Here is a 21,808-nt window from a genome sequence, read left to right as displayed (position 1 = left end):
TTCCTTATATTCAGGGTGAGCAGAGAATTAAGGAAAAGGGAGGTTCCAGTTGCACATTTCATGGGTCTCTAGATAAATAACAGCCAAGACTCATTTATACTCACAGAACCGGAAGCACAAATATCTGGACAGCTAGTATGTTCCTTTACACTGAGATACACTGAAGATGCACTAGTTCTAGCGAGGTTAGCAATGAATTTGTTTTCAGTGTACTAGCTGGTTTTCAGCTTAACCGAGTGTATCTACATTGCTATCCTGAGAAATATTTAAAAATACCCATATATATTGTAAGCCTCCAGCACTGGAAAGATTGTCCATATGTAAAAACAATTACCACACAACTTGGCAAATCAACAAATGACAGTTAACATTTCTTTCACAGAAGCTATATTGTACACTATTATGAATCAAAGTATTAATAGTTTAAGTTAAGCATAGTGTCATCTGATATGGCTTTCCTGCAGTTAGCAAAGTGAAGCTAGTCTTAAGGTGATTTACCTAGCAAGAGGTGGCAGACACAAGTGAATAAAGCTTATTTTCCATCAAAAACAATGGTAGGCATATCTCGTTTTTTCTCCTTTTATTGTTTTTCTCCTTTTACAAAGATTTTATTAGCACATGAAATCTGAACCTGTTACTCAGAAGCAAAACTCTCAGCAAATTCCATAAAATATTGGCTGTTGGTACTTTACAAAGTCAAGCATGGCAAGAGAAGCAAGGTTACATGACGAGTGTTTAAAAAGTATTAATACTGTGCAAGTTCAAAGACACTCATGAAGAATTCAAATGATATTACAAATATCTCGGCAAATGATTATACACATGAAAATAAACTAGAAATAGGAGGCTTTCCAATATTTACTTGGGACAAGATAGCGATAAACACTGGGAAAGGCTCAGATACACTGCTTTAGCAAGTCCTCAAAGAGTGCCCTATTTTTAGCTCCATAGCCACAAAGCTGATTCAGGTCAGGCCTCCTGCAGGCCCAAGTCCAGTAGTGTAAAAAAGGAAGGGCCTATCTAAACCGGTAATTTGGAGGGAACGACTACTCCTAATTCAAATCTCTGCCCCACTCCCCCCAAAGACACCATTCAGATTGTTTACTGTGACTCCTTCCTAGAAATGTTAAATTATTTTGATATTTCAGGACAAATGCTGACAAAAAATTAAATCCTTTGTACGTATTTTTAAAGAGCAGCCTGAAGTTGTTACTTCACCCATCCACCACACACACACACACACACACACACACACACACACACACACACACAATTTGCCTTTGGCCATGAAGGCTACATGGTTAGTTCGTGTCTACTTAAGAAATGAATTTTCCCAAAAATTCTACGCTCAGCATACTAAAAATCAGTCACATAAATGGAGAAGATATTCCCTTATGACTAACTTAACATTTTATTGCATCTTATTGTAATGAGATTTACCTGGTTACCAATGAGTTTTTAGTATAACTAGTTCTTGCCCCTTTCTACTTAAAAATAGAGATCCCACACTACAGTAAGTTCACCAATTATCTATAGCATGGAATAGTGGAAATCAGACACTCTTTTCTGCTTCAATATAAATTAGGATCTGTTTAATCCAACTCCAAATTGGTGCCATACGTCCCTTATTTCTATTTGTTTGTACCTCCTCCCTTTCCAAACTCTTGCTAGAGCAAATATGTATAAATAGAGGCTGAATTCACTTCCACTTCTTCCCTCTGCTTCTGGAGGTGCTGAGGAGTTCAGGGAGGATGAGGCAGAGGAAGTAGGACAGATGGAGATCCAAAAATTAGCAAATGGGACAGACTTGTTTACCTACTAATAGTAAAGACTGGGGTGGGTGGGTGTGAACATATCCATATTCCACAGCAAGACTGAAACATCAGGAATTTCTATAAATTAGAGAAACCTAATTAACAGAAAAAGACAGAGCTTGATTTGGAGCACTTTAGAATGAATGTCTGAACAACAATACCTGCAATATAATGCAAAGGTTTGTACCAGTTAAATCAATTTGTTTTAAAAACAATCACATGACCCTGATGTGAAAATGAAGGCCCTTGTAAAATAAATGGCTGGCCTTTCGACGTTGAAAAAAAATGAGAATTTAACTACAGATGTTAAGTAAAACACTCACAAACAGAAATTTTGAAAGCTAGTTAGCATTCTAAAATGGTGAGAAAACAGAAACAGAAAAACTCCATGGAGGGGAGGGGAGGAATCTTAAGCCAAAGAAAGGAAAGCAAACTGAAAGGTATGAAATACACACCAGGGAGGTAACGTGAAACTTTTATTCAACTATTTCAGCAGCTATTTTTCAATGCAGGATGGGTTTTGGTGACTGCATAACTACCAACTACAGTGTTATATAACAGAATAAGCTCTTACAAGAAAAATCAAAAACACCTTCCTAGGCAACTGTGTTACAAAGTTATTTTGACCGTTAACAGAGGTAAAAACTCGGTTAAGAAGGACCTAAAGAATCCCCAATTATACCCTTTCCTACTACCAACACCAAAACAGACTTTTAAAAAGTAAACTATTTTTAGCATACCTACACTGCCCTGCAGGGCATAATAAACTATGGGATCTACTCGAAGACAATTATTTTAAAAGTCTATATTTTTAAAAGGTTGGCTTTCAAGCTGCACATTTTCCCCCCTCTTGATTCGGTGGACACCGGCGGGCTTGACTACCCCACATTCCAAAGTCCAGCAGCAGAAAAAATAATGTTCTGCGAGTCCAGTCTGGCGTACCACCTCCTCTAGCAAACATTTGGTTAACTGGTGTGAACGCTCTGCCCGTAAAACGGAGAGAAGGTGCATGCGGAACAGAATGGAAAAATACCATTTCGCCAAGTCCCCAGCAATCAATCAAATGTACATGCTCTCAGCAGGCCTCACAGGTTGTCCTCAACTCATTGCGTCTTCACCAGCGGGGACGACACTCAGTTAATTTACAGGTTTTTAAGTTTCGATTTCCAGCTTCCAGACAGGCTAGCGTCCCATTCCGGCGTTACAATGGGCGGCTGTGACGACAGCGGGGCCACGCGCAGCCCCGGACGTGGGCCGCCGGGACAGCTGCCGGCAGCCGCTTCCCCACCCGGCCCCGACGCCCCCACCCCACCCCAGCACCATTACCTGCTCTGCCACTGCCCGGAACAGGCACGACCCGTCCTTGGCCACCAGTTTCCGATACAAGCCCAGTTTCCGCAAATAAGCGTCCATGGGCGTCGCGTCCTCGCGGGCCTCTGAGACGCCCTGGTCCCCGCCGTCGAGGGAGCCGACGGCTGCCTCCATGTTGCCGGTCTTGCTGCAGGCCAGGCGCGGCGCGGGCTAGCCCCACATGGCCGCGCCGCCGGCTCCTCAACGCCTCGGCCTAGAACGAGCGGCGGCTGTGGCTCGGGCTCCGCGGGCGGCAGGCGGTGACGGCGGCCTGAGGCAGCGGTCCGCGCTCTCCGCGCGCATGGGGGAGCCCTGCCTAGTGCATGGCTGTGCGCACGCGGCCGCCTCCCGAAGGACCGCGCGCCCAGGGGAGCCGGGGTGGAAATTACAGAAAACCCGAGAGTGAGAACTCACTTCCCGGCGGCCTTGCTGCCCCGCTCAGGACCTGGGCCAGGGGTCGCTTTCCCTACAAGTTTCCTCGTCCCGACTGGGGTGAGGCGAGGAAGGCCCCGCCCCCCCACGCGCGGGGCCGGCTCAGGTGAAACGACGCCTGCGTCCCCCGCGCTCCCTACACTGGAAGCCAAGAAAGCCAAAAGAGAAAGACGCGGCCTTTCGTCTCCCCACCTCGCAGGAGGGCGCCGGAGGGGCGGGGAGCGGGTGGGGGCGCCCAGCGGAGGACAGCACCCTCGCAGCCCAGAATTTGTTTTCGCTTTCGCCCGACAGCAGAGAGGATGCCGGGAAATGTAGTTTTGTCAGCAGCAGGAAGTCGGCTTGCGACGGGCGGGGACGCGCAGCCGGCCTACCAGCGGGGAGGCGCCCGGGAGGCACGCGAACTACAAGTCCCTACAGCGCGGGCGCCTCCGGGGCCGGCTTCGCGCTTCCCGGGCACCGCGTCCGCGAGCCGGTCGAGGGTCTCAGCAAGCCAAAGCGCGGTGATCTCCGCGCGCCTCGCTGCCCGCCGGACCGCCCACTGCGCCGCGGGGCCGCGGGAAGAGCGCGCGCCCCGAGTGCGCGGAGTTGCCAGGGACACGGCGGCGGCTGGGTTGGCCCTTTGTGTATTCCCAAACAGAGGGCGCACCTGTCTGCTCCCCCCCCTCCACCCACCCCACCCCCCGCCTCTTCTCCAGGCGTTTCCATGGAGGTGGCTTTAACGGCTTAAGCAGAAAATAGAGTTAATTGGCGAAGGCTGCTAGAACTGGCACCGTGTAGGACGACACAGACTGTCCATAAATCACCTGTGAACTGCTGATTCCTATTAGAAATTCGAAGTATAGCTCACTCACTATGGCAAGACGATGCCTTTGCTACAGACACTTTGGTTCACCCTTCCACTGTAGCTGTGCACCCCTGCACAGAAAGATGTCACTGGTCAGAAAATGTTAGAATTTTTTTTTCTTAAAAAATTCATCTTTTAATTGCTCGGCAACATGCTGGACTTGGGTTCCATGGGTTCCAGTGCTTGAGGCTTCCAGCTCAACTTCCCACCCTCTGAAGTTGAGTGTCAAGTTATGTTTAGAACCCAGCATTTCGCCAGCACGTTATTGTGACACCAGAATTTTATTTTGTTAAAATACAACAGCAGCTAGTATCCTAATTATTTAAATATACAGTTAATCATAAAATGTACTCCAGCCTCAAGGCCATGGTGGGGGAGGTGGGGATCAGAAGGGAAGGCGGGGGAGTGTTACTGTAGGGTTAGACAAGTAGTCAAACTCGAATGGAGACAAGGTAGGCTAGATGGTGAGTCCAACGCAAACTACTGAAAACTAGAAATTTGTGTTTAGTCCTTTCAGGGCAAGCAGTTAATGACTTGTGTAGTCACCTTTCTTGGAGCATCTCAATTTGATTTCTTAATGTTTAAAGATTCTGTCTCTAGTTGTGCTACTTTTAGAGAAGACAAAAATTACTGTGACCTAAATAAATTTTCTTGTCCCAATATTAAAATTTGTACATGTAGTAGAGAAATAAACACTATGGAATCATTTTTAGAAAAATCTAGTTTCAAGTCAAACCTTTTCTTTAAAAATATTTACATTACATATACTTCTCATTCCACCCAAAAAGAATTAGTGAGATTTGTCACTGCTTACAACATGGCTTGCCTTTTTCTCCTTTTTCTTTTTTTTTTTAACATGGTTTGCCTTTCAATCTGCAGAAGAATTCAAAGTAAAGTTAACACCTAAACTTAGAGCTTAAATATGGAATTCCTAAAATGAGTAGATTCTGTAGTATTCATTTTATAAGCAACAGACTTTCTGATATGCCAAAAAAAAAACCCATGCCTTTCCTAACATTTAATATTCGTTCAATCAGAATTTCTGAAGCTAATCTCATATTCAGTATGTATTAATGGAAAGTATACTGTATATACCATTGTAAGATTGCATTGAATATCCTGAGGATATATTAGAAATATATTTCCAGAGACTTCACATTTGAAAATTCATCAACCTTTGTTTTGTAACTGAAACATTCGCGACTACATTGCTTTCATTTTTAAAAAAGTCATTCAAGTCAAAAGTTTTGCTTTTATATGCACAATAATTTCATTTGTGGTAGCTCATAGTGTTTCAAGCATATTTTCTATTTTATCCATATTTTAATCTTATTTAAATATGCTTTCATATATTTTTAACCAAGTTATATCACCATCTTCTAAACTCCCAAAATTCTTTTAAAATACTTTGATAAAAGCAAACCAAATACATCAATTTTACAATGTGTTTATTTTCCATTACAAACATTTAATTCACTGACAATAGTATAATCAAAATAAGAATGAACATAGTCATTTAAATATTCTAGTATAGAACATGACATTAGAGTCCACTTTCAATATTTTTTAAATGAATTGTTAAATACTAAGAAAACAGAGGCCTGTATCAGAAATCATCAAAATCCTATGTTATCTTGTGTAGCTATCCGAAGGAATAACACATTTCCAGTCTTTTCTACATTTGATATCTTGACAAAATTACTTATTGTCCTCACTCCTGCTGAATGAGAGCAGAACAGCTTCACTCTAAACTGGCTGCTTCTGGTTCCAAAATTAGAAGTAAAGCACCTGTTGTATCTGACCCTGGGCCTGTTTAAGGAAATCCTTTAGGTATTTTGAGACCTAATCCATGACAGACCCTCTGTATGCCAAATTCCCAAATATAGCTCACTATTCAGGCAACCGGAAAGGATCCTATGACGTTAAACTGGACCAAAACTTACAGAAACTCACTTTCAAAGGATCTTTACTTTTAACATTAACTTATGAAAGTTTTCAAGAAACCACATCGAAATGAAACTCTTCACTCTGAGGCAGCCATTTCTGACCAGCGATAGTGAAGAACTCTTTTTTTTTTTTTTTTTTTTTTTAGCTGAGCCATCCCGCCACCTGTTGGCAGCTCACGGCTGCTCAGCTCGGGCTGACTCGAACCGCTGTTGCTCAGAGCTCAAACTCTTGAGCGAGCTCTTAACCAACTGAGCCACTCAGCCGGCCCATGAAGAACTCTTTAAGCAGACATTTTAATCAAATAAAACCTAAAAGATAAAGATGCAATGTTACTGAGAACCTAATGAAATTAATCAAATTCATCATCTGCAAATGTGTCAACTTTCTTTTCTTATGCATCATCATTACCTCAAGTCTGCTCTGACAAACTTTGGAACTAAAAACTACTGGATGGGATTTTTTGTATTAAAACATGATAGACTTTTCTGGAGTTTTTTTCCAATAAAAGGTTAGGTTCTGGTAGCCAGCCTTTAAGATGGCCCCCAATGATCCCTGTCTTCTAGCATTCACACTGTGTAATCGCCCCCACTTGTACCAAGTTTGGTCTGGGTGATGAATAGAATACAGGAGAGCAAAAGTGATGGTACCTCACTTCTGAGATTAGGTTATAAAAAACACTTTTGGCATTTTGGTCGTATGCTCCCTCTCTCATGGGCAACTCACTTTAATGAATGCTGGCTGTAATGGGTCCTAAGCAGACTTACAGAGAGGCTCTCTTGGTAGGGAACTGGAGCCTACTGTCAGTGGCCATGTGAAAGCTTTGAAGCGAATTCTCCAACCCAGTTAAGCTTTCAGACCCAGTTAAGCTTTCAGATGACTGTAGCCTTGGCTGAACTCTTGACTGAAATGTCATGAGAAACCTAGAGCTAGAACCATCCAGCTAAACTCAGATTTTATTTATTTATTTATTTATTTATTTTGGTGGGGGAACAGCCATGGTCATTGGTTACACATTGCTTTCATGCTGCAATGGCATAGTTGACTCTTTTAGGGAGAGCGCAGCTCAAAGTGGCCTATGTGGGGATCGAACCGGCAACACTGGTGTTATCAGCACCACACTCTAACCAACTGAGCTAACCGGTCACCCCTGAACTCAGATTCTTAATTGTGAGACCTCAGAATTAATCTTGACCTTAGAAACTGTGTGAGATGATAAATGTTTGTTGTATTGAACACCTAAATTTTTGAATAATTTATTATACAGCAATTAATAAGTAATAGAGATAATACTCCATCGTTTCTCTTTACTAGGTAGACATAAAATATATTGCAACAATTCATGAAAATAATCACTAATTTAATACCCGTAGTGGTTTTATTAGTTCTCTAGTAAACTAGCCAATAAGTAGGAATTTTTTTAATTTATAAAATCCTTTACAAAAATAGAGTAACCTAAGAATGTCTGAACTTTATTGCCAAATAGCATTTTGGTTTGTTTCTATAAAAATTCAAATAATTGAATCCTACAACCCCAAATTGACTCTTATATAGCCTCTCTATTGATACTAGGACTCGGACTTTGTAAAATACATTTCCCAGACTCCTCTGCCATCTGGCTGTTAAATTCTGCCAATAGGAGGCACTAGAGTGAGATTAGAAGGTGGGAGGAAGAGAAAAGAGACATCTTTCCTGATTGTTTTGCAGTTCTTGACTGTGTAGGCCCAGCTTTCTCCACCCCCAGGTTCATAGGCAGCTCAGATGCAGTCAGGCAGCATGCACTTCTCAGGTCTGATCCTCAGCTCCAAAGAGGTCCTTCCTCCAAGGAGGTGAATAGTAATCCCATTATCCTTCCTTTGGTTTCCCAGACCTAGATGTAGCTATTGCTTCTGCTGTTGGCTCTGGGTTACGCCAGGGCTCCACTCTTGTTCTCTCAGGCCTACCACTCTTGAATAACCAATTCACCACTTAAAAATCTCCCATTAAAACACCTAGTGGTTTTTTTTGTTTACTTGGTTTTTTTCCCTGACTGGACACTGGCTAATACAATACTCCATTCTGCTAGCTGTAACATGTAGGAACATCCACCTCTTCCTTTACAAAGACATGGAAAGACTGAATCTACTCAAGATAGGGTTCTCTTTACCTGCCTGTTTAATCTCATACACACAGTGGCATGGGGACAATGCTTGGAATGTGGTCCCCTCAACCTGTTTTGCCTTTGATGCTACTATTTTGCACTGAAGAGAAGCCCTGGACACAGTATTGAAATAAAACCAGTGACCATTTAAAGCTAGTTTTATTTTTCTGAGAAAAATATAAAATAGATATATGCAAGTAGTCCTGATAGCTGGTCTTGTCTTAATAGCCTCTGGCCAAATTGCCTTCTCTTATTTTTGTTTGATATATAAAAGGAGACCATTTCAAATATTATATCAAATTAAGTTTATGCATTGATTAAGAAAAGAATACGAAGCAGCATTTTCTCAATTACTACCACATCTTTGGTGTGGGTTTATTAGATTGTTGGTCATAAGTCAAAATTACTTTTAATTTTAAAGCATTTTTTGGTTAGTTGACCCAACTAATTCCCTTTTTCCCAAAGCTACCATAAGCAATTATCCATAAAAATGCACTTGCTGGAATTTTTAGTTAGCTTTTTACAAAGGACTATTATTGATGTAAATAAAGTCATTGTAATTCATTTGCTATCTTCACACTTCAGCTCTACATCTGTTCGTGGGGAGAAGTTTGAAAAGACTGGTGGGGCTGTACTGACTACTTGAATCAGAAAATGTTTCAGTAGCTGTATTTACGATGTCAAAACAGATAGAAGAAAAGCAAAACACTTGTTATATCAGTCAAGTGTTTGTTCTCAAGTATGGCAAATAACTGATTTGAGTTATTATCACACAATAGACAAAGTCTTGCTTTTATTTTTCTTTCTCTTTTAACTGAAATTACGCCTCCTACAGAATTCAAAGACTAATTTTGTACTAATAAAGACACAGTAAGGAGAAAAGTATTCACTCTGAAAAGCATGAGAAAGCTGGACCAGTTAAATCAGGCTTCACTCAATGATGAATTTGAATTTAAAATCAATGCTGTGAAAGGCGATTCTAATGAAAGCTTAAACCCTAAGAAGCCTTTTGTTTTAAATACCTTCCTATGGTTTGGCCCACATGCAGAAGACAGTTAATCTTCAAATGGGCACACATTCACAAATGAACTGCTCAGGGTTGCAAACAAATACATTCACAGCCAATCGAATCCTTTCTTCAAATGGGCAGCTTTTCACATAGGGACCCCAAGTGACTGGAACACACGCATACCTGAAACACCTCGCTGACGTTTTTGAAGGATTATCTTACAGGGACTTTTCTTCCTGTAACTCATAACGCCAAGGATTGTATCGTGTTTACTTCTTCTGCCCTGTGAGATTTTTTCCAATAGCTCAGCTGAATTCTTTTTTTCTGATTACTGCCTTAACGAAAAAGAAAATCAGACAAGTAGACACATTTTTGTCCTTGGAAAACACAGTTTATTACAACCTTAATTCTTAATAGCAAAAAATAAATAAATTTTTTTTAAATTAAGTCATCAAAGGCCACACCAGCAAAATTCTCTACTTAAAGGAGCTGAAAATTAAGCGCAAACTCATAACTGCCCACTTCCACCTGCTCCGTTTCCGTGTTCTGCCAATAAAGAAAACAAATTAGTCTTTCTCAAAAGCCAGGGGGCAAAATTGAAGAAAGCCTCAGAGAGCAGGAAAATATACTTCTGAATTCACACTATGAAAATTCCTAAAATGAACAATTCATGGGCACATGAAGCAGTGTGTGTACCATTATATGCCTATGAGGATTTTTTCTTGTCTCTTTTCCTATTTAAACATGAGTGGGCAGAATGTTTTAATCCAAAGTTTTTACTTTGTAACGTAGGAACAATAATTTGAAGTTTCTAAATAGGTAAGTGTCACCATGGAGACAAAAAGAAATCTCTCTGAGATATGCTTCTGCCCGCAGCTTATCACTAAAAAAAGGACTTGGGGCTCAAAGTACATGCAGATCTCAGCATGCACTGTTGAGCTAGCTGAACCTTTGGTCTGAAAATGGATTTTTAAGTGTCCAGATACATTGTTAGTTGGTATATAAAACGGTGTGATCTCTATGGGGAGCAATTTGCAAATAACCATCAAAATTACAATTACACATACACTTTGACCCAGCAGGTCTTCTGGGAATTTATCCTATTGACATGTGTAGCATATACATATATGCTAAATAATGCATAGATGAGGTTATTTGTAACATCATTTGTAATAGCAAAAGCCTGCAAACAACCTAAATTTCTACTAAGAGGACACTGGTTAAAATAAAGCGTAGAATACTATGCAGTCATATTGATATGGAATGATAGACAAAATACGCTGTGAAGCAAAAATGCCAAGTGCAGTAACAAGCAAATTGTACATCACGCCACTACTTGTGTAAAAGGAAGGGATCATATTAATATTTGTTTTTATATGCATAACATATCTTGTATGGATTCATCAGAAAACTGCTAACATTGGTTGCCTCACAAGGAGTAAAGCTGGGTAACTGGGGTACAGGGATGAAAGGGAGCTCTTTCATTGTATATTTTTAGTACCTTTTGAATTTTGAACTATGTAAATGTACTATTTGAAAAAAATAAATAAATGTAAACAAAACAAAGTAAATGTTATACAGGTGAACAAACTGTTCACTGACCCACAGAACTTTCACTGGTTCCACCCACATGTAGGACTGTCTTATCATCTCTGTCTTTCATCTTGTATAAAATGATTTTCGAACATGGAAAAAGTATGTTCTGAAAAATATGTTAAAATACGAGTAGTAATAGCTAATCGAAAATATGCTATGTGCCAGGCAATATACTCAGCTCTTCACATATATTTTCTCTTTTAATTACCACAGCTTCATGAGACTGCTACTATTATCTTCACTTACAGAGGACATTGATGTAACTGACACAACTAGGATCCACACCTGAGTCTTACTGACTCAAAAACTTGTGTTCAATCACTCTGCCATACTGTTGATCTTTTCTTTTTTCAATATACTTATATTCTTCAAAGACCTTTGGCTGTACATCAGCTCACTAAAATTGGGTAACTGAAAAAAAAAAAGTATAGGTATTATTTGGCACCTGGTTATCTCATTTGATCAGTAAAAAAAATAAAAACAAAAACAAAACATTGTTTCAGATAGAGGTCAAATATGTTGGCTGCCTGTGGCATGCCAATGCAGTGTAATCTTGAAGCCATCTGGTCAAAATCATAAATCATTAAATATAATTTGTGATTGAATAGGAACCTTCAACAAGAGCAGAATTAACCATCAACAAAACAAAACAAAACAAAACAAAACAAAAATAACCCACTCTTCCTTGGTGGCATGGTATCAAGGGCCAGATGTGAAAACATCAGTTAGCTTTGGGCTTTGTGTAAATTTAAAATTTCTGTGGTTCACTGGACTTCAGTCTTGAGTAGGTCAAGTTTCATTTAGCCTTTGCAGTACTCAACCTTGGTCTTCAAAGGATAAAGATATTTGAAAAGCATCATAAGCCTTCAAATGTTTTATACCAAACAATGCTGATTACTTAAATATTAACAAATCAGTAACATATGGGCTATTTGCAACTTCACATGCAATTTCAAGGAGAAAAAACAATGCCTGGAAGAATATATTTAGGGCTTGGTCAAATATAAAATTTGGGGAATATACTTTTCTAGGTAGGTTTGTAGAATTTCATCCTTCAAAAGATTATCTACATCCATTTATAAATCAAGAAACTAAAATTTAAAAGGTCATTTCTTTGCCACATTACAAGAAAAATACTCAACAATATTCAAGTTAATAATAACACCACCTTACATTAAAGGGATTTATTATTTACAAAAGGATAAAGTTTATTTTCTTACGTTTTATAAAATCAATAACTGACTTTTAAAAGAGATGATTGTGATAAAATATTAACTATTTAGATGATAATATTTTATTTATTTATTTATTTATGAAATTTTATTGGGGAACAGCCATGGTCATTGGCTACACATTGCTTTCCTGCTACAATGGCATAGTTGACTCTTTTAAGGAGGGTGCAGCTCACAGTGGTCTATGTGGGGATCGAACCAGCAACCTTGGTGTTATCAGCATCACGCTCTAACCAACTGAGCTGACCAGTCATCCCCCAATATCTTTCATTTTTTAAAACTCCTATCTACTTCTAAAAGAGCTTGAGGTCATTTATAATGAAATATATATATATATATATATATATATATATATATATATATATATATTTCAGTCTGAGTCCAGGCAGGAAGACAGAAACCACTCAACGTCTTTTACATAAGGGGATAATATTTCAGAGAATTAAATGGTCACAAACCAATGATAGAAAAGCTGAGACATAGGACATTGAGGCAATCCAGAGATTAGGCTACTACCACCCCAAAGCAGGACCACTGGAGGAGGTGTACGTACTAAAATCCAGAAAATGGGCTAGAATGGAGGGCACTCAGCTTCCCACTGAGCTGGGACAGAATGGGCTGCCTGGCAGGAACCCAAACCAACAATGCAACACAACCGCTTCTGCAGGGGCTGCATTAGGCAGAGTTGCAAATAATTTACCTTCTCCCCTCCTTCTGTCCTTTAGTTAGTCTTCTGCCAGTGCCTCTCAAAGGCTGAGTTTACCTTGATTCCAAGGGAAGAAGGAACTGGGAAATGTAGTTACGCTCTGAAAGAGCAGAGCATCCAAAGAGCAGAGAATGGATTTGAGAGTCTAGCCTCTTTGCTATTTCACATCCATTCTTACCCTTAGCTCACCAGAAGAGAAACTTCATGATTCTGCCTAATAAAGCAACTATCCATCATGCAAACAAAGATACTGACATCTTCTCAGCAAGGGGAGACTGAAGTACTAGCAGCCATTGTACCCATCTCAAGGTTCTTCAGGTGACGTGCAATCCTCCTTAATGGGGCCCCTTACACTGACCTTTGGACGCATTTGTAAAATTAAGCACTACCAATTCTCATTCAACATAGTGGGGAAGAAAGAGGGGGAAAAATCTGTAAGAAAAAAACTTGGTGTGTATATGTATACACAGATTAGAGAGATGGGATAGATGATTAGATGATAAATAGATATTGTGTGTGTGTGTGTGTGTGTGTGTTTGCATATGTAACCATTACAAGGTCAAAGGTGATATTTATTACTTCCTTCACCTCCCATTCTGTAGTCCTCTCGTCCTCACCCAGTGCCTTCATTGTTGGAATTCTTTACCTGATTGGATGACCACGACCTTTATTCTGAAGGACCTGAGCCCATGATAGTCCAGCCTTTACTGTGTTGTTGCTTTATATTAGGATAGAGCTGTCTCCTCCTGAATCAGGCCTTGCAGTTCTCCCCCTGGGGCATGCTGGTATCTGACTCTAGTTAGTGACGACTCTGGAAGCAGTGACAGATGAAGGATAAGAAAGATTGGTAACAAGCCATGCAAGGTAGTTCTTCCTCTCTCCAGCAAACTCGAGGCGCCCCTGTCGTTGGAAGAGGCTTAAGAGCAAGGTTCTGGGTCTTCTGTAGCCTTTTCTCCACCCCTGAACTGCAGCCAGCCATAGATGCTAGCCTTGTTTTATATTTCAGACTGGACAATGCGTGACTCTCACTGTTCTCACCAATGGCCTCCTCTGTCTGCTTTGAGTACACATTATCTGTACTCTGAGGCTCGCTCACACCAAGTCATTTAACTTTCTTTTCCAGTTGGCCAAATATTTTTTAATCTATGTAAAAAATATCCTAGAGTTTCAGTTCTTTATATAATAATGTATAGATGTTATTCTACTAATTTCTAGCTCCTGATATTACAGATTTGAAGTTAGATGGCAGTTTGTCTGTCTTCCTTTGTGAGTAAAAAAAAATTTCTTTTCTGCTGGGAAGCTTTTATTTATCCCAAAACCTTGGGGTTTCAAGTTTACCAGAATATGCCTAGGAATGTATCTTTCCTGATTAAAACCATCTGGAATTCAATGAGCCCTTTCCATCTGCATGTCTTTCTTCAGCTCAAGGAAATTTTCTTCTGCTATGCTTATTGCCTTTTTTCCCCCAGTATTCTTTATTTCCCCATGGAATGCCTATTGTTCATATGTTAGGTCTTCAGGACCTATCTTTCAAATCTCTTCTCTTTTCCCTAGTGATTTCCATCTCTTTGTATTTTTGTTCTATGCTTTGAGATCTCTTTCACTTGATCTTTAGGCCTGTAATTTGAGTGTCAACTTTAAACATCTTCTCTTTGCATTAATATGCTGAATTCTTAGTCCATTTGTGCTGTCCATGAAACTCATTTAGAGTTCTTATTATACTTCTAATTCTTTTCCAGCAGCTCTTTTTCAGGAAGGAATTGTTCTGAGGATTCTGTCTATTATCCTCTCCCTGCTGGGTGGACCTAGATAGATTGATCTTCATCTTGGGGTGTACCTATCTGTGATAACCACACTTTCCACAGGAACTATGGATTTTAGATGCTAGTATTGGTGTCCTTTAGTGCAGGTCCCTAGGCTATCATGTGGCTTAGAAAGAAGAAGGATCTGCAGCCACTCCCTCTCAACCAGGCGCTGTGTTCATTATTGCCCCATTTCTTCACTCCTCCCCATAGCCATGCCCTTGTAACTTTGTAGTACCCTCCCATTCTGGATGGGACTTTCTGCCTCAGGACTTTATACTGATCTTAGCCATGTGACTTGATTTGACCAATGAGATGTTTTCAACTTGAAAAAGTGTATGCCCATTTCCACTTGCTGTCTGGTTCCTTTGCCATGGGAACATCTCTGGGCTAACCTGTGGTAGGATGAGACCTGTGGAGCAGCAATGTGTCATCCAGTTTACCCTCCAAATGACTTATCTCATTTCAGGGTGTGCAAAAAGTCTGAAAGCATATATATATATACACACACATATATATATATATATATATATATATATATATATATATATATATATATAATGCTATCAAGGATATCTTCAATTTGTAGAAATTAAAATAACACAAATAGATATTTATGTTTCCAGGTTTCACAGGCATTTTTGTGGAACAAAAGCCAAAGTCTTTATAATGATAGACAAGAAGAGGCCCTATATGAGCTCCTATTCTCTTCACCTCTCTGATCTCTGAAATCTCTGATTTTCCTTCTTGCTTATTCTGCTCTAGGTACACTAGCCTCCTTGCTCTTCTTCCTGCAATACAGGCACTCTCTTACCTCAGGACCTTTGCACATGTCTGGAATGCCCTTCACCTTTTAGCCAGATATCCAAAATCATGACTTATTCCCTCAATTCCTTCATATCTCCTCAAAGATCACCTTCCTTTATCACCCTACTCATTCTCCTGCAGAACTCTTTATTCTCTTTTTTTGTTTTATTTGTCTCCATAGCACTTATCATAATCTAACATAGTCTATATTTTACTTATTGCTTGTTTTCTTGCTTCTTCACTAGACTGTAAATTCTATGAGGGCAAGGATTTCTATCTGTTTTGTTCACTGCTGTATCTCAAATACCTACCTAGATAGTACTTAGTAAATACTTATCAAATTGAATAAAACAATCAATATTTTGAAACACTGTCTTCGGCATAGAGTCAAATGCTTATTTTTATTGTAACAGAATAAGATTTCTGGTAATCTAAAAGTTGTATCATGCAAAGTCTAATGGTGGTTGAAAGGAGATGGTGTTTTTAGATACTCTGTTAAGGGCCTATTACAATTTCACTCATAGTGGATTCTCATAGTGGTAGATAGATTGTGAATTTTTAATAAATTTGAATATACAAATAATTTTTTCTATGAAATAAAGGACTAATTATATCTCAAGAAAAGTCTTAAAAAGTTTTAAACATTCTTAATGGATTTATCATCAAGTTAAAACAATACAATTTTGTCCATTAGTATTATGTGACATGAGTTATTCTGAGGCTTTGCTTAAATAAAATAACTTTATAATGTATTTTAAATAGAGAATTAATTCAACTCTCTCATGTCACTTATTGTTTATATATATACACATTTTTACAATTAACAGTGAGAAATGCTTATAATAGAATGTTTCTAAGATACACAAAAATAAATCAAACAAGAATTCCCCTTTTTCCATTTATTTCTGCATGTCATTAAGTATTCTTCATCAACATGGTTATAAATGCAACACACCAATCTATATGGGTCCTTTATAATTTATTTATCTATTCCTTTGTTATATACAGGATTTGTAAGCTCTTTTCTCTGTTTCTGTATTGTAAATAAGGCTTTGATGAGCATGCTTGTACATAATACCCTGAATGTATCACTGTTATATATATTTTGGATAGAGTCCTGGACATAGAAATAATATAATAAATCAAAAGATACCAACATTTAAGAATTTCTTGCTACATATTGTCACATTATTTTCCAGGAATATTACATCACTTTGTCCTTCCATCAGCAGTGAATTAGTGCATCTCATCCCTCTTACACCAGCACTGAACTTTCTTATTGTGGTTAAAATATACATAAGATAAAATTTACCATTTTAATAGTTTTTAAGTGTACACTTAGTTCTGTGACATTTGTTGGGCCACCATCACCATTCGTTTTCAAAACTTTTTCATTTGCCCAATGAAACTCTATCCCCATTAAACGCTAACTCCCTGCTGTAGCATGGGTCAGAATTTTTTTTTTTTTGAAAGCCAAATAACATTCCATTGCAGGGTATACAATATTTTGTTTATGATCCATTAATCTGTCATTGACACTTGGGTTGCTTCCATCTTTTAGCTAGCTAGAATTAAATTTTAAAAAGACTTTTCAGGGTAAGATGGCCTTGCCGAGTAGCAACGTGAAGCGATTGGTAGTACTGAGTCTCTGGGCCCACTTTGGTTTGGGTCTAAGCAGCAGCAGTGATCACTGAGCAAAGAAGGTGTAGGGTAGTTGACCAAGTTCTTCAAATTCTTCAGCGGCAGCTCCCACCAGGACTTATTCCATAAAATAGCTGAGCCTAGAGCTGGGCAAGGTGGTGACTAAGACATTCAGCAACCAGAAGACCTGCGTAGAAATTGGTGAAAGTGTACTGGAGAGGATGTTTACATTGTTCAATGGCTGTCGCGAAATTAACGACAATCTGACGGAGCTTTTGATTATGATCCATGCCTGCGAGATTGCTTCAGCTAGACAGGTTACACACTTCCCTTAGGCCCAGCAGCACAGAAAGATAAGAGCCCTGCTCCAATCTCAACCAAGCTTGTTGCAAATATGCTCTCCGTAGCAGGCGCAGATCATATTATCACCACGGACCAGCATGCTTCTCAAATTCAGGGCTTTTTTGATATCCCTGTGCACAATTTGTACACAGAGCCAGCTGTCCTGAAGTGGATAAGGGAGAACATCTCTGAGTAGAAAAACTGTACTATTGTCTCATCCAACGCTGGGGGAGCTAAGAGAGTGACCTCCATTGCAGACCAGTTGAATGTGGACTTGGCTTTGATTCACAAAGAACGGAAGGCCAGTGAAATGAAACGCAGTGCTGTGGGAGACGTGAAGGATCGGGTGGCCATCCTAGTGGATGACATGGCTGACATTTGTGGCACAATCTGCCATGCAGAGGACAAACCTCTCTCAGTGAGAGCCACCAGAGTTTATGCTATCCTGACTCAGGCAATCTTTTCTGGCCCAGCCATTTCTCCCATTGATAGCGCATGCTTTGAAGCAGTAGTGGTGATCAATATCACATCTCAGGAGGCTAACATGAAGCATTGCTCGAAAATACAAGTGAACAACAGCTCCATGATCCTTGCAGAAACCATCAGGGAACTCACAATGGGGAATCTGTTTCCTACCTGTTCAGCCGTGTCCTTTTATAATAGAATAACTTCTGAGGTTTTTAAAAAATAAAGTGCCCCACTCAAAACATAAATAAATAAAAAGTAAGACTTTTCCCTATTGTAGTTTCAATTATATTTATTTGATTTATTGCAATGCTGAACACGCACAGGCAAACATACACACATACATACACTCACTTTTTTTCCCCTCTTGATTAGTTATTTGTATTTTAATTTTCCTTATGCTTAATCTTTGGAGAAAAGCTTTATTCACTTTAATAAGTATTATATGGAATTGAAAGGGAGCAAAATTTGCTACCCCAAAATATGCCTCTTTGGAATATTGATTATTTTATGCTGGTTATTTTCAAGAAAAGGAAGACTCAGGAAAAAACTTTGACCTTCTCACTTACTGCCCACAAGAATTTAGATAGAGGAACTGCTCCAGGAAGGGGGCTATCATCATAGATCACTATAACTTAATATGAACTATGGGTGATAGACAGGGAGGAACCTAGTAAGACCCATTTTATCAAAGTCCTCTCTGTGTCCCATTGTTTCAAGATGACTCAACAAACATTTGCTTACGAAACATTAACTCTTTTCATCTCCCTGTGAATTACCTTACTTCCCTTTGAAGTCCCAAACCCCTACTTCCCTCTCCTTAGTCCAAAATGACGTGTATACCTCATTTTGCCTATCTTTGCAAGTTTCATATTTATGTGACATCCCTGTGCAATTTCCTCCTGTTAATCTGCTGTATGTCGTTTGAATATTATTAGACCAGCCAGAAGAATTTAGGAGGGTAGAAAGAAAATTATTTTCCCTCCCCAAAAGAATCAATACAGGAATGTATTAAGCTAAGAACATCTCATTTATGTTTGTATCCAGAGTGAAAAGTTTAATAGTAATGTACTTATTTTGCAATTTGCTACAGCTGCCTTTAGATGGCATTAGATCCTGGGTTATGCGTTGTATAGATTTTTGGATATTGCATGAGTATGGGTATGTTTTGACAGCCTGATGGACTTCAATCTAATTCCAATGTGGAGACCTAGAATGCGGGATGACTCAGTATGGAAGCTGCACATCTTGAGACTTGAATATGCAGATTCTAAGTTCTGCCCTCCTGCTTTGTTCTACAGCAAATATTTTCCAGGTCTTCGCTTTGGATTAGATAGTTTGAGAACAAAAATCTTTAAAATATTTCGAAGCTGAATGTGATGTCCTATGCAAAACAGACCATCCTCTCTCCCATGCAAGGTAAAAGTTTGGATTATATCTCAGGAACCCCTTCCATTCATTTTCCTGAATCAACACTTTAGACATCAGAATTTCTGGTTCTGGTTGGCATCATAGAAGCTTACACCAAATATCTAGCTATGAAGGATAGGGGGGAAATTGCCATCTCTGTGATTCTGACATTTAGATTTTCATGTGAAACAATGATATTTGCATTCTTGGTTTTTTGCTACTGCGTTCAGAGATCATTTTGCTGGGAGATATATACATATATATGTATATATTTCAATTCTCAAGCTGCTTTGGCCCTTTAACAGACGCTTTACTCTTAGAAAAAGGGAGCCTGACTCTAGCACATTGCATTTTGTTGTCATGGGTTTGACTGGGACTTGGGAGGTTTAGGGGATTTGGCTGGGTTCTCAGCATGGGTGATTTTGTGGCTAGCCTCCTCTACACTTTGCAGGAATCGGCTGGCTCCAAGATCTTTGTTCTGTCTAGCCACTAGACCACATTGTTTTCCAAATGAAACCCAAGTACTGCCTGAAAGCCAGAAGGAAGGAAACTCTTCAACTCATTGATTGTTTGTGCAAAGACTTCGTTTAAGGCAAGAGGGTGGGGAGAGGCTATAAAAAGAGCCTTGTTCATAAGCAAGTGACTTGGATCATCTCTACTTTTGGAACCGCTAGCTTCTTCTATAGTAAATTATTGCTGAAACTCTCCTATTTGTAAAGATCAATGACATAAATCAAAATACGTAATAATACTTTGAACCCTTGTGAAGAAATATCATGTTTCCATTATCTCTAGGGTGGAGAGCTAACAAATTGGGAAAACCTGTTAGGTACCAGGTGCCCCACATTTATCTCAAATAATATTCACAATAACTCACAGTAACTTCACAGTAAGTATGATTATCTCCATGTTATTGGTACAGAACTGAAAGTTCAAGGAGATTTTTTTTTTTTAAAAAACGCGCTCAAGTTTGCACAATTAGTAAATGACAGAACCAAGATCATGGTCCATTCCCATTTAAATACATGGTGGAAATAGGAACAATTTATTTAAGTTTGAAATATATTTGGTTGCTAAGCCCAAATTGACATCTTTTGAATCTTTGTAAAATTCCCACACTTTTTCTCTCTTTAATAGTCTTAGATTACAATAAATGAAATTTAAATGTGTTAAAGAGAAAACCACAGGCAACCAAAAGCATCACTTGTGTTAAAAGCCCATGATACCAAATCTACAATAGATGTAATAACTGATCTAACTCGAGTTTCAGTCTCTCCCAGAAATGTATTCTTAATCAACCAGTCTGGGATTTTCTGGTCAAGCACCGGGAAGGTAATAGGTCCTGTGGAACCTCCCCACCACTCTTCCCCCAAGAATGAAGAGGTAATCTGCATGATAAAACCCTTTGCCACTCCCTTCCCTCCCCAAGATGTCCTGGTCTAAAACTAATCCTTTCTTTTCTTTTGTCAATAGCCCCCTTGCCCCATCCTTCTTCCTGTAAAAAAAACTTCCCTTTTGTACAACCCCTCCGGCACCCTTCTAGTTGCCTGATTCATGAATTGCTTAATAGAACCAAGTAATCGTCACATTTATTCAGTTGAATTCTTTTTTAACATATGTATCTCACAGTATGTTTTTTTATAGTTATATCTTAATCATAATTGGCAGCATTTTGTAAATTTTCCACTAAATTTGTAGTTAGTCTATGCAGGGCTTGGAGGAATATGGGGCTGATCAAAGGAAAAGGCGACTAAGAGAAGGAGTAACCTGGACGTTTTATTGGATGGCACTTGACAAGGTTGCCTGAGACGGAAAGTCCCTCACAGCATGAGGCCATCCAGAGGTTTACTCCAAGGGGCCACCATTCAGAAGGAGAGGAAGGCAAAGGCACTCCCAGGGGAGAGACGGATGACAGAGGGGGCTTACATGGAGTCTCTGGGAGAGAGAGCTCTCCTGGTAGCATCGCCTTAAGGGCTTACCTCTGCAAGTCCCTGTCTTATCAATAGGCAAAGCTGTTGGGTGAGGTTTTGGGGTATGCAAAGCAGGCAGATACAAGCTGGTTAAAATTGTGACTGTTCAGGCTATTTATAAAATAATTGGATGTATACACATTTGAGTTTGGCACCAACGGGCTTTTGAGATTGTGAGTCTCAGCCTGCAGTGAAGAAATAAACAACCTAAGAGCCAATACACAGAGGCCATCTTTGACTCATTTATGTCAAAGGCTCTAGAAGTACTTAATTGTTCTGAGAACAGAGAATAGCTTCTTTTGAT

At 39.4% G+C, this 21,808-nt stretch overlaps 1 protein-coding gene and 1 pseudogene across 2 annotated transcripts in view; one reads left to right on the top strand and one right to left on the bottom strand.

Moving 5' to 3' along the window:
• The window catches only part of OTUD4 (OTU deubiquitinase 4), a 48,316-nt gene extending 44,438 nt beyond the window's left edge, over positions 1-3,878 (bottom strand). The window contains exon 1 of one of the 2 annotated variants that reach the window (XM_019662046.1): positions 3,141-3,878. In XM_019662046.1, coding sequence (XP_019517591.1) covers positions 3,141-3,299 — 159 coding nt within the window. In that variant the 5' untranslated portion in view covers positions 3,300-3,878. Of the gene's footprint in view, positions 1-2,847; positions 3,018-3,140 lie in introns of those variants that run through there. The other variant, XM_019662047.1, reaches the window with a different exon arrangement.
• A 17-nt stretch (positions 3,879-3,895) lies between these two features.
• LOC109393100 (ribose-phosphate pyrophosphokinase 1 pseudogene) lies at positions 3,896-18,319 on the top strand (annotated as a pseudogene).
• Positions 18,320-21,808: the final 3,489 nt, after the last annotated feature.

The sequence above is a fragment of the Hipposideros armiger genome, unplaced genomic scaffold (genome assembly GCF_001890085.2).
Source record: "Hipposideros armiger isolate ML-2016 unplaced genomic scaffold, ASM189008v1 scaffold_364, whole genome shotgun sequence".
NCBI lineage: Eukaryota > Metazoa > Chordata > Mammalia > Chiroptera > Hipposideridae > Hipposideros > Hipposideros armiger.
Note: the sequence above shows the minus strand (reverse complement) of the source record. Positions and strands in the feature narration are given on the sequence as shown.